At 38.4% G+C, this 14,254-nt stretch overlaps 1 protein-coding gene across 1 annotated transcript in view; it reads right to left on the bottom strand.

The window, feature by feature from the left end:
* The window catches only part of LOC108707176 (WSC domain-containing protein 2), a 178,268-nt gene that overhangs the window by 96,768 nt on the left and 67,246 nt on the right, over positions 1 to 14,254 (bottom strand). Inside the window, exon 2 of the mRNA XM_018244231.2 lies at positions 11,806 to 12,742. Within this exon, the coding sequence (XP_018099720.1) occupies positions 11,806 to 12,187 (382 nt within the window). The 5' untranslated portion in view covers positions 12,188 to 12,742. The remainder of the gene's footprint in view (positions 1 to 11,805; positions 12,743 to 14,254) is intronic.

Here is a 14,254-nt window from a genome sequence, read left to right as displayed (position 1 = left end):
CTGCAGAAAATAGGTGTGTGCGGATCCATAATTGAAACTGTTGCCATTGGAAGGCCACGTCAGGCCGAAGGATAACCAGCACCACTAAAGCAGATAAAGTGAGTAAAATTCCAGGTGTGCGGTATAACCATTTCAATAATATTGTTGGATTGGGGACACATTAAGTTTGGGATTCCTCTAGTATCTTTACTTTTGTAAACAATGTCAAAGGGTACTGCATACTACTCCCATTTTACATTGCCGTTGCACTAGCCTGTAAATGAGACATCCCTATAACCCAACAGTAGATGGCCAAACTGACATCTTTGGTAACCAGTGTAAGATCTACATGAGAAAAGCCAAAAGATTTTTACCTGCCTGTCCTTTATTATTAGAGCCTAACATTCCCATACTGAAAGATGGACAGGTGCTAACTACTTGAAAATTAAAAGGAGTAATCATACACCATTCTTAAATCATAAAGGAGAACTAAACCCAAAAAATTAATATGGCTAGAACTGCCATATTTCATTTACTGAACTTATTGCACCAGCCTAAAGGTCCAGTATCTTTAGAGAAGGTCTTCAAAGTTGTCACAGGTGTTTAGGAGTTAGGAGTAAATGTGACACATACATGTTCAGTGAGCTTTTGAACAGCTGCTGAGAAATGAAAATCATCAAGCAGAAAATGAAGTTTGCCTGTCATATTAGCTGATGCTACAGGGTGATTATTAAATTCGGATGCCAACTGTGCTGCCATATACTAGTAATCTGAATTATTTATTAATCAGCTTTATATTATGACAATAATATGATATATATTCAGTATATTGTGTGTCGGTCCCTAAGATCAGTAAGTGACAGCAGCACAGAGCGTGTGCAGTTAATCAGCAGAAAAGAATATGGGGAGCTACTGGGGCATCTTTGGAGACACATCTTCTCTGGCTAAATGGCTGTGGTTGCTTTGGGCTGGTACAGAAGCCCAAAACATAATGTAGAACATTTCTAGCTACTTCTTTAGTTAAACTTTAGTTATCTTTTAATGTGTCACAAAGAGAGATGTACATCTGAGTTAAATCTTCTGAGCTAGTGAACATAATAACACCTTTGTCCCCAATTTGCCATTTATGCTGTAAAAAGACACGTTCCTGCTATTTTCTAACAGAGCCTGTATGATCTAAAAATTTGCTTAGTGAGCTCATTTTTGTTATGGTTCTCATACTGTAGATGCAGCACTAATTCATATGTTATTTATTAAATGAGCTACAACAAATTACACATTCCCAGTCTCTCCAAGTGTATTTGAAATTTTGCAGTATATACAGAATGTGTGCTGTGTGCATTAGTATACATAGGTGAGACACTGTAGAAGACAAAAGATGGAGGCTAATTTCAAAACATAAGTGCTACATTGCACTAGAGCAATTGTCAATAGCAATCAGCCAGCAATTAGTTATGAACAGTGTACTGTATGTTGGAAAATAAAAGCAAAGTGTCGATTGGTTGCTATTGGCTATTTACACTGCAAATAATTCACACTGCTGTATAAAATTTAATTCCTGAACCAAGAAGTGTATTTTTTTTAATTGTGATATATTGGTGTGTAGGCAGCCATCTCAGGCAATTTTGCCTGATCATGTGCTTTCAGAATAAGTGAGCACTTCATGATGGAACCGTTTAACAGACAGGCTATTGTTTCTCCTACTCAAAGTAACTGAAGGTGTCACAGTGGGACTTGGGTTTTTACGATAGAGAAGGGATGCACCAATTCCAGGATTCGGCAAGGATTAGGACTTTTTCAGCATTCAGGCAAATCCTTATGTGTGGCTGAACCGAATCCAAATCCTAATTTGTATATGTAAATTAGGTGTGGGAAGGAAAATCACATGACTTTTCATCTCAAAACAATGAAGTAAAACATTTTTTTTCCACTTTTTCCTTTCCTGTCTTTAATTTGCGTATGCAAATTATGATTCAGATTGGGTTCGATATTCGGCTGAATCTTTCACTAAGGATTCGGTGGTTTGGCCAAATCCCAAATAGTGGATTCGGTGCATCTGGTTACCTTCACATTGTTCTGTTGATGGGCTGCTGGGAAGGGGTGATATCACTCCAATTTGCAGTGTAGTAGTAACGAGTGACTGAAATTCATCAGATCACAAGTCACATAACTAGGGGCACCTGGGAAACTGACAACATGACTAGCCCCATTCTGTATTTCAAAATTAAATATAAAAAAATCTGTTTGCTCTTTTGAAAAAAGGATTTCAGTGTAGAAGTCTGCTGGAGCAGCACTATTAACCAACAGCAACGTTACAGTATCCCTTTAAGTTTTCTCTCTGAACTGTCCCATGGAACTAGTATGGACTGTGTTCTATGATATCAAAACAATCACTAATCCTTTTTTTTTAGTGCCCTAACCTGTATTCTAGCTTTTGCATTGCAACATGTGCTTTTATGTGTTCTTATAACTATTTATTCTAAAGTAGTGGCTATATCTACTGTTATATATATGTATATAATGAATGTGCAGCAGTATTGTACAACATAAAACACGGACACTAATTTCTAGATGAAATACTGTGGAGGTTATTTATAAAAGTCCGAATTTATCTCAATATTTTCTGCTACAAACTCCGATCAAACCAGCTCAGGTTTTTTACACTTATTTATTATTACATTTTCTCAAAAATATGCTTTGCAGGAAAAAATCTGATTTTCAGTTCAATTGTTTTGTAATTTTTATTGTAATTTCGCACTTTTAATATAATTTCTGACTTTTTCGTCCGATTTTCACGATTTTTTCGTAATTTTCACCCGAAACCCAGTGCACATCAAAAAATCATTGGGACTTCTTCCATTTACTTATACGCAACCTCGACAGGTCTGAGATGCCGGATTTTCAGACTCAGACTTTTCCATCCTCTGGGTTTAATAAATTCTGAAAAATTCGTGATCTTTTTAAAAGTCAGATTTTATTAAAAAAAATCACAAATCATTTTTTCTGATTTTTGCATTCGGAGTTTAGTGAATAACCCCCTGTATGTTTGTTTGATTTTGTGTGCATTGTAAGCTCCAGATGAGTGGACACAAGTGTCTGCTGAGTTATTTCTTAAAGGACAAGAAAAGGTTAAAACTAAGTAAGCCTTATCAGAAAGGTCCATCTAAATATACCAGTAAACCCCCAAAGTAGTGCTCCTCTGAGTCCTCTGTCAAAAGAAACACTGCATTTCTTTCCTTCTATTGTGACTTCCTGCCTTAAAGGGGAAGGAAACCTCCTCGGCGCTAACCACCCACCCCCCCTCCCGTGTATTGCGCCCCCTCCCTCCTCCCCCCTGGCCTACCCCTCCCGCTGGGCAAATGCCCCTAACTTGTTACTTACCCTTCTGCGCAGGTCCAGTCCAGGGAGTTCACAGGCGACATCTTCTTCCACGCGATCTTCTTCCTCCTTTGACCGGCGTTTTGGCGCATGCGCAGTAGGAGCATTTCGCCGGTACGGATCTACTGCGCATGCGCCAAAAGTCACGCGCATGTGCAGTAGATCGTACCGGCGAAATGATCCTACTGCGCATGCGCCGGTCAAAGGAGAAAGAAGATCGCGTGGAAGAAGATGTCGCCTGTGAACTCCCTGGACTGGACCTGCGCAGAAGGGTAAGTAACAAGTTAGGGGCATTTGCCCAGCGGGAGGGGTAGGCCAGGGGGGAGGAGGGAGGGGGGCAATACACGGGAGGGGGGGAGGGGGGGTTAGCGCCGACGAGGTTTCCTTCCCCTTTAAGCTTAAACCTCATTGCCCTGGGCAAGAGCATGCTCAGTTTGCTCGGGAGAGACTCAGGCAGGAAGTGATGTCACACCACATTAATACTGCAGCTCCTATCCTAAACAGAGAGAGAGTTTCTAGAGCTGTTTACTCAGGTATGGTAAAACATTCTACAGAATAAATATTGAATTCTAGCTTGCACTATTGCAGCTAATCTATTGGCAATAAAATGCCTCCGTAGCTTTCCTTCTCCTTAAGTGACTTAGCTCTTGGTCTTTTGATCACCAATGCCTATTCAGTAGTGCGACAGAAAGAAATCAGTACAAAAAAAGTCAGCCACATCAATTACAGATGAGGTGAATGTTGTTCATAGTGTTTATATAACATTCACCAGACAAAAGGAATCTGTGTTAAATAAGTGCAAAGCAGAAGAGAAAGTGTGGTGACAAGACACAGTTTTATTGCAGACATACTGATTCATGAAAAGGGACAGGGTAAGTTGCATACACATCTTGTTTAAGGCATTGGTCACACAATAGTCACACCTCAATAAATGGAAAGAATTCTATAAAAATAAAGAAGGATGCATGGGGTTTCTTTGTTCTTTAATGAGACATATATGAGTATGTACAATACCTTTGATCTAATAGTCTGAATCTTGCAGGCAAAATTAGGAGGACTGTTCACTTTTATAATAATTTCTAGTATAGTATAGATAGTGATATTCAAAGACAGTTTGAAACAGGTCTTTTTTTTTTTTGATTGTGTGTTTTTTAATTGTTTTGATTTTTATGAAACATAGCTCTACAGTTTGGAATTTCAGCACCCATCTGATTGCTAGGGTCCAAATTACCGTAGCAACCAGGCCATGGTTTGAATAAGAGACCAGAGTATGAATAGCAAAGGACATAAACAGAAAGGAATGTAAAAAAAAAATGACAATCAAATTGCAGTCTCAGAAAGGAATAGTTTTTTGGCTACTGGGGTCAGTGACCTTGATTTGAAATCTGGAAAGGGTCAGAAGAAGGCAAATAAATAAAAAAAATATAAGCAATTACGAAAAAAATAATATCAATTGAAGAGTTGCTATGAATATGCCATTCTACAACATACTAAAAGTGAACTGCTTAAGCAGAGGCAGAATTAGGGGTAGACAAAGTAGGCACGTGCCTAGGGTGCAAAAGCTGGGGGGCACCAGACATGCAACTCCTCTGTCGCCTACCCCATGTCCGGTTCCCTTTCTCCCTGACTGTCTGTACTATTGCCCCGTCTATTTATGCTTCCGCAGCATTTCGCGCATATACACAAGAGTTATTGCAGCACTTTTTGCATTACTTAATTATACCTTCAGGGTTATGAGAAATGTAATATCCCCAGCTGTTGGGAGTCAACAATGCCCTATGTTCCCCATACAGGCTGTCCTATCTGGAGGCTTTTAGGGGTGTAACCCTGAAGGGGTAAATGCATACTTGATGTACTTTACATTATAAAGAGAGAGCCTATGTGCTGAAAAACTTAAGGTGTTTATTAAACAAAAATGTGCACAGACCATTGCAGCAAAACAAGTCCAGGTACAGGATTTTAATGGCAGCAAACAAACATATGAGGGACAGTCCAAAGGTCAAGATGGGCAGAGTTCATACAAGGTCAAAACCAGGCTGAGGTCAATACCCTGGGAGATCCAAAAATCAGGAGTTACAGGGAGCAGAGATGAAACAGAGCAGAAAAACATGGCAGGAACAAAACAAGATTTACCAGATATTTCAGGAAAAGGATCAAGAACACGACCAGGATACCACGGTGCTTGAAGTCAGCAGTAGGGCTAATAATCCAGCACAGGGGGTTGGGGAATTAGGTTTAAGTAGATCTCAAATGAGTAATTACCCTCAACTGGATTGGGGTGTGAACTGAGACCTGGAGGCAGCAAAGCAACAGTCATCTTATCAGAGCCAGGCCACCAACACACCACCTCTTGTGGCTCAAGCAGGAGGAGCAGTGCCTGGAACACAACAGGTCTCTGGTTCACAAAATGAGATTTATGTTTTAAATCCATATCCACTCTTTTAGAGCTGGTGCTGTTAGAATGTCAGTTAAGTCTCTGTGTCCCATCTCTCTCTATCTATCTCTGTGTTCACTAATGTTCTTGTATTCCATGTACGTCTTGCAGTGAGATTCTCTCAGCACAGGGAAGGTTAGCTTTTTAGTTACAGACTAATTGCTGCCATTATGGTAATTGTACAAGTGATGATATTAGACATGTCAGTGCCTTGTAGAGAAACAATAGTCTCCCAGTTCTCCTTTCAGACTATTACATATTATGCATGTACTGGGCACACGTCTCTGTTGCTGTTGATGAGTGTGGATGACTTCAAAGAAGACAATTCCACCAGTTAAATGTACATTTAAATACATTGAGGTAATTTGCTTCTCCAAGGCTTTATTTTGGCAAAAAAGCAAATTTTTAAAAAACATAAACACAGAGCACAGGGGAAAGGGAACTTCAGGGTAGTGAGACACAGGGTGACTTTAAGGGGCATATTTGTAATGCTGTGTAAAAAACAGCGGGATAATACATTGGCAGGTTTCATCGTGTAAAAATGGCAAACTTTTTTTTAGTGTGACTTTCACCAGAAGCAAACGTAAAAAAGCTTAAACTCTGCCATTCACAGCATAAAATTACACACACCTTCGCCAATTAGTTTACACTGCTTTTTATACCGTTATTTTACACAGCATAATAAATATGTCCCTGAGAGTTCTGTTGTCTCAGCATTTTCTAGCTCCATGTGAAAGGGATGAAATGCTTGAAGTGTCCCTTCATTCACTTTGAAAGGGAATAAACTATAAGCGCCCGGTGCTGGCCAGTGCAGATATTTTCCAACACTATGACCTATGGCTGGCTGAAGGTATTTACCAACATGTCTATCTGGAATCCATTTGATTGCAAGCAGAAATGTGATTGCAAGCAGAAATCGTTTTTTGGACCTCTATATAAGGCAAGAGCAATCAAGTGGATTTCAGCCATATTTGTTAGTAAATCCATTCCACCAGTGACTGTTATTGGCATCATCGTATCATACAATCATTACCTCCCAGATACATTGGTTGAAAAGAGAAGGCCGCAGTTGTTTATTTTTAATTTAATGTTTAATAAAATAACATGTATAATTGCAACCAAACCGGTTTTCTTAACCAAAATCTTGGTCCCGGCCCAAGAGAACTGACCTGGCTCCCAAATGTAAAGCCTGGTTCCTGACTCCTTTCTCCCCAGCCCTAAAGTGAGGCTATCTACCTTCCCATTAGGGCCCCTGGCCTGCCAATGTATTTCTACTCCTTGTGGGTGGAATATTGCAAGCTGCTGTTCCTCCTGCTGGCCAATAGTGACTGATAAAATTAACCCACACAACCACTCATAATCCTTCCCCACCCCACAATGCCCAGGTAATTTAAACTGTCCAATCCCCAGCCCCATTAATAGAGATGGGGAAGAGGGGTGCCCTCCTAGCCCCATTAAAGGAGGAATAACCCCCCTGCAATGTTAAGTCCCCACTGACCCCCATCCGTTGGCTCCCCTCCCTGCCTTCCCCCTGCACAATCTTACCCCAGAATTCTATCCCCTCTTGAAATAGTGACAGCACATGCAGACCGAGCGCAGCAGAGCTCACGGGTGCCATCTTCTTATATTCGGTAATCTTCTTGTCTTCTTCCTCCCCTTAGGCAATTTCCATCTCTTTCGGTGCATGTGCATGTGCGAACCAGAAGTTTACTCCAATTGCGCATGCACCATTACGCTGCCCACTTCACAAGAATACCAAAGAGAAGAATATGGCGCCCGTGTGCTCTGCTGCGCTCAGGGTGCTTCCCCACACTGCTCAACTGGTCATTTGGTCCCCATCTCATGATCATTCAGGCTGTCATATTGTCTGTATTGGCTAATCTGACTTCCAGTTTGTACACACAAACAGGCCAATTATTTCCCTGATGCTTATACTTTGCCTATATATTTTACAGAGAAGCTGTTAGTGATTTGATTTCAGATTCTGTCATAACACTTTCATAATTTGATTCAGTGCATACCTAATTGTCACAGCTTCCTGTCTAATAACCTTTAGGACATTTTCATCTTTAGCCTCTCTTTTCTCACACTTTGGGGTTATTTACTAAACTCTGAATACCCGAAAACCCTCGAAATCTGAAAAATGATTTTTTTGTGTTATAATAGACTTTTAAAAAAATCAAGAATTATTCAGAATTTATTAAACCCCAAGGGCTAAAAATCCCAAACATAAAAACACGGCATCTCAAACCTGTCGAGGTTGCATAAAAGTCAATGGGAACAGTCTCATTGATTTTTGGTTACGTCGGGGGTTTCGGGCAATTTCACAATGTTTTCGGAGCTTCTGGGTGAAAACTCATGAACAAATCGTGAAAATCTGAGCTTTTCCTGCAAAGGTAATTTTGGGAAAATGTAATAATAAATAAGCGGTAAAACCCGAGCGGCTTAGATCGGAGTTTGTAGCAGCGATATTGAGATAAATTCGGACCTTGATAAATAACCGCCTTAATGTACATTTCTACGGAAGCTCAATAACAGTTTCTGAAAGAAAACTAGACAGACAAGGAGCAGGATCGGCGCTTTCATATCACATATTCTCTTAATTGAACATACTCAGCAATTTTGTTAAACCTGTGTTTATAAATTATTACTATCATGCCAGTCAGTATTTGCACATGAGAAATGATAGTGAATAATTTATAGCCATGAATCTCAGCTTACATTTGCGACTGTATGCCTTTTCTGGACGAAATAGAACAGCTATTTTTGATCATGTACATTGTTTCCAAGATACAAATAGTTTGCCTTAAGTTAGCTGACAAAACTGGCATTTCCCCAGCAGCACAGAATATTCCCCCATTCAAGGGGAACTGTAGCTATTATACAAAAAATCCCCTGAGGTTTAGTAATTCTTTTCAACAATCAGGTTTTATTATTTTTCATTTCATTTTTGAAATATAAATAGTTCCAATCTGCTTCATTAACTTTTCCTTCTACTGCAAACACCTCAACCATGCTGTTAGTCAATAGGGCTTTTCACCAGGCTTTGCCACGGAAAAATGCCCATCGCCGTCCTTGTATTGTGATCTGAAAAGTCATCAAAAAAGTCTCTGTAGAATGGAAAATATGCTCATTGACTTCTATGCGCTTTGCAAATTTTAGCCATTTTGTGAAGCAAAACAGGAGGGATTCACTCATCACCAGGAACTTGCTATTTCTATAGTAAATCCATGTTCATGATGCTCCACATTCAAGAAAGACCCACATTGCAGGAAAACCCCAGATCCTAATAATTCTAGATAATAGATCCTATGCCTGTATTATTCCTATAATTAAAGGGCAAATTTGTTTTGACAACAACACTGTGCCCCAAACACAGGAATACATCTTTAATCACTGAAGGAGAGGGAATGGCAATTTACATTGGGGGGCACCCCCAAGTGATTATATTTACTTACCTGCCACAGGGGGCCAGTGCTCCTATCAGCAGAAAACTGCACTGGTCTGTTAGTTCTTCCATTGATCACCACAGAGAAATCCTCTTCCCTCTTCAGTTTTCTAATTTCCCAGGGCAGAGACATGTGCAGTAGAATTAAATAGCCGGCTTTTTTGTTGGCTTTTTGCTCTACTGCGCATGTGAAGCCGCGAAACAGGAGGAGGATCGATCCGTGGTGCTCACTGGTAGAACCCCGGGCCAGTGCAGTTTTCTGCTGACAGGAGCACCAGCCTGAGGTTTTAGGTAAGTAAATATAATCACTTGGGGGGTGCCTAACTTTTGGCACCCCCAAGTGTAATTTGCCTTTCATTCTGCTTTAAAGTAGAAAATAAAGCTCTTTATTCTATTACTTTTATCAAGCATTTGACCCATGGAGCACTTCTGATCTAATTATTATTATTAATTATTATTTGTACTGAAGTCGTCATATTGTGACTTGGATTCCTTGATTAATAAAATAAAACTCAGCTCTAAATCAAGAGCCCTCTGTAACAGTTGACAACACTGTGATAAAGAGTACTGAGTGACAATATAACCCTAACAAAGTGATGATCAGCAGAACTGTCTCCGAGCTGCATACACATGGACATGCATGGCTGCAGTTCCTCCTTGCAGGCAGAGTACGAAGAAAGTTATTATCAACATAAAATGCTGGTTTAATCAACATTCTGTACATCTTCAGTAGTCTATGTTGTTTCTTATATCATCTTTCTACTTGTATTATGGGTAATTCTGCTATTTCCCTAAATACCACGGTAATCCATTATATGGCTGTCAGTGGTGCAGCGTTCTGTAGCAATATGTTATATAGCATCTTCCCACAAGTCTACTACATCACTGACAATACATTTCTAGCTGTGTAAGATTTAGTTTTCTATTTCATAGAAAAGCCAGTTCCCACTGTTATTTTTCTTAATATTTATCACTAGCTAAAATGGGACAACACTTTTTTTTAAAAAGGTTGTCCTACAGTGTAAGAATTCATTTTTGTTTCAATACATATACATTTTTCATGCTTTCTTCCATTTAATTCCCACAAATAGACAGTAAATACAAGGGAATAGCCTATTTAAACAAAGGATTTGGTAGTTTAAATTGAGGGAATTGAACCTTTTTAACATTCAACTTATACAGAGTGGGGACTACCCTATTGTTACTTTATTTCAGGCATTATCCTATTACTATTTTTTTTTCACAAAATTCACCTTTCCCAGGTCATGGATATCTATGAGTGCACCCACAAAAAGCATTCATAGCATTTTAGCAGTCAAAATATGTTGTCAACACAAGTTCATAGCATTTCCTTATATATAGCATGTATTTGGTGCACATACATTACCAATACAAATTGTCATACCATTAAACAAAATGCTTCATAACCCCATAGTTCAATAGGGTGGTAGTGCATCCCATATTCTGCATTCTATGGGTGTTCCATGTATCTCTCCATGTTTTCAGATTCCTGACAACTGAATATAGGTTTTACCTGTGTTTAGCCCTGAGACATGAGGTATGGAAGACTTTCTCATAAACAGTTCCAGTTTATTGCTGTGACCTTGTCATAACAGGTGAATGGCAGCACAATCCTTTCACATCACCTTTCCCTAACATAGACTGCTGCTCCATCCTCTATCACTGCCAGAATGACCACCATATTTCCTGTTCCTGTTTTCTTTATTCACTTTTCAGTACCAACAACTTTATACTTAACAGTTCAACTTAGGATGCACTGCCATCTAGCGGCCAAACTAAGTATACAATCACTATTTAACAATTCACATTTGCTTACTTACATATGGATGTATTTATATTCACTTTCTGCACGTTCCTTTAGGGAAGAAAGTTTCACTCATTTCTGAAGGGCCTGTAATTATTCTTAGTTGTGAGGGGTTGCAAGTCTTATTAATAAGAAGCACCTAGGAACCATAAACAACACTGCAGTATCCCTTTATTTCAGTTTGTCTCACACAATCCATCACTTTGTGCCTAATGGCAGCTACAACACATATGAGTAAGCTTATTTCTACACCATTTGTGACTAAAAATGGCTTTAATATTCAAACAGTGTTCAGGCTCATTTAGTATGCATAATATATTCTCTGTGCTAAAGGACAAAGATTAAAGGGACACAAATAATATTATAGAGATGGATTATTTACCAAAACACTGAAAAACATATATTTCTGCTTCCAGAGGGAAGTGTATTCAAATGGTGAAACCTTCTTTTTTCTCTCTCTCAAAGGTAACATCTCTCTCCTATTTTTAGTTGAAGTTTTTAAAGTTCTATATTTTTAATAAAATTCATACCACTCACACATCCTACAAAAAATCCATGATTTATCTCACTGCAGAAGTTGATTCCTAGGCATACCACAGCACTCGAGAAGCTGTAAACTGGTTATATTTAGTCACAAAATAAACACACAGCACTAATTTTAAAACGAATGTATATTATTTTTAAAATTCAGACTTTTGACTGACAGCATTCATTCGACTGTTAGTTTGTCGCTTAGCTTACCTCTACATTCCTCTTGCTCTCGCATGTTTCGGCCTTTTAAAGCCCTGTTCCATGTACCTCCAAATTCTCCTTGTTTGATTCTTTCTGGAAGTTCTTTCCCAGGGGTTTTGAGCCATGGTCCATATCTCCTATGTGTACTCGGAGACTCTGGAGCTTCTTTAAATACTCTGCTTAATGGGGCTATTCCAAGTTCTTTTACATCAGGCCCATGGCTGGTGCCTTCTACTAAGGTCCTGTCATTGTTTGATACAACTTGTTCTCCTTCAAAACTAGCATGGAGAAAAACCACACTGCCAGCAGTTAAATAAAGGATTATAAAAGTAAAAAATCGTACAGGCTTCCGTCGAAAATATCGCTGAAATTTCACAATTATTTTGGCCATATCTTGTACATTTCATCTATTTTTTTTATTCAGCTGAACGTTGCTTCGATTTATTCCAATTTAGTATATTAAAACAGAAATGTGTTTTTTTTTCTAGATGCAAAGTAATGCAATATATACTAAATAATTTGCATAAACATATTATAAACAACTTCAAGTCATATAAGAAAATAATTTGCTATATGAAAATTTCCTTGGATGAAAAGTCTGGATTTCTGCTTGTACATTCACAAATGAGTTTCATGTTGCTGTTTCCGTCTCATTTTACTTTGCCAATGACAGTTCCAAAGGGGAGCCCTAGAGACGCCACTGATGGACAGATCATTTTGAGAAAATTGAGAGTCTGAAGGTGGTTTGAAAGCCGATCAGCTGACCCAGCTCTCTTTCATTTCCTTGGCTTTCAGCTCTTGAACACGGATTGTGGGAAGCATCTCTTTAATGGAAATGACACTGCTCAGTTTTCAACAAAGAAAGGCCCTTGGTATAAAAACACTCACAGGAGCCCCTTGTTAAATAAACCGCCATTCACTTTCATCCAGAATGAAGACACTGGACCTACAAGTCAAAAAGATAGATAAACTCATTAGCTTTCATCACTCTTTGGCTTTTTTCGAATAAGATTACAAATGTTTCATAATTGTCAACAGCATACAACATGAGGCCAATAAAGGAAAATTAATTATGAAATAAAAGCTTCTTTTTTGCAGTACGTTTTCATATACACCTAAATGTTTTATGCTTTACTAGTACAAACATTCCAGAGACACCGTTTTCAGGGTTGCAACCCTTTCCATGCTATGTTTTTTTTTTTCTTATTTGTTTTGTGGATCAGCAACGGCGATTCTAAGTAATAGTGCAATTATTTAATATTATACATATACATCAAGGTAAAGTGTAATACAGATATAGGATCTGTCATCTGGAAACCTGTTATCCTGAAAGATCCAAATTAAGAGAAGGTCATCTCCAATAGACTTAATTTTTTAATATTTCATAATTTTAAAACATATTTCCCTTTTTCTGTACTTACAAACAGTATGTTGTACTTTGATCTCAAATAAGATATAATTAATCCTTATTGGTGGGAAACCAATCCTATTATTTATTGTTTAAATGATTTCTAACAGATTAAAGTATAGAGGTTCAAAATATAGAAAGATAAAAACCCCTGGTCCCGAGCATTCTGGATAACAGGTCCCATATCGATATTGTGTCCAGTGGCACTTATTAATTAGAACATTCCTATCTGAATCGCATGCAGCAATTGTTGAGAGTTTATTGTCCTCTTTTTGAAGATAAATATAGGACTTTTATTATATAAAGCAGGGTCTTGTCTTAGTTCTTGTGTTCATTGAAATGCATGAGCTATTTGTTTCTGAGTTTCTAAATATTTGTATTAATATCGATAAACTATTCCCAACTTACATATTAGTGTGCATGTATACTGCAAGGGGAAGTATGAAAATGCAGTCGTAAAAAAGGCATTTCTAATACATTTTCTAGATACAATCAATCAATAATGTTATTACATTCACATTTTAAGAATCACCCCCCTTCCCCGCAGCCATTTTATTTACTGCTGCTAGTGCTCCATTGGATTTTCTCCTAAGCAGAAAGGCCTGTATCCCATGCAGTAGCTTTTAAAAATGTTCCTGATAGTTAGGAAGGATTTTATAAGTGGCGAACACATTTCTTCAGGATCCCCCAAATTGATATTTAATAAATGAACCACTACACCTTTATACCTTATCTCTCTTCTTCATTCATTTAATCATCTACAGTACCTACTGTATGAATGGTACCTACTACTTAATTTAAACGTCATGTAACCTTACTCAGATCAACGGTATTTGGTCATATTTGTGCATGGTCACATCATAGAGTATCAGCCAATTTGATCAATGGACTGACCTATGATACCTTTACGGTTGTCGGGTGCATGGTCACCTAAACCTCTCTTCTACGCACAACAGGACTTGTACCAACCCAAACCATGTGTTTCATCATTAATTCAATTGTCTCTACAGACTGTAGCCTGAAACGTATGACTTCTTATGACTTTCTATG

This window comes from Xenopus laevis, chromosome 1S, assembly GCF_017654675.1.
Source record: "Xenopus laevis strain J_2021 chromosome 1S, Xenopus_laevis_v10.1, whole genome shotgun sequence".
Taxonomy (NCBI): domain Eukaryota; kingdom Metazoa; phylum Chordata; class Amphibia; order Anura; family Pipidae; genus Xenopus; species Xenopus laevis.
This window is presented reverse-complemented; position numbering and strand designations above follow the sequence as displayed.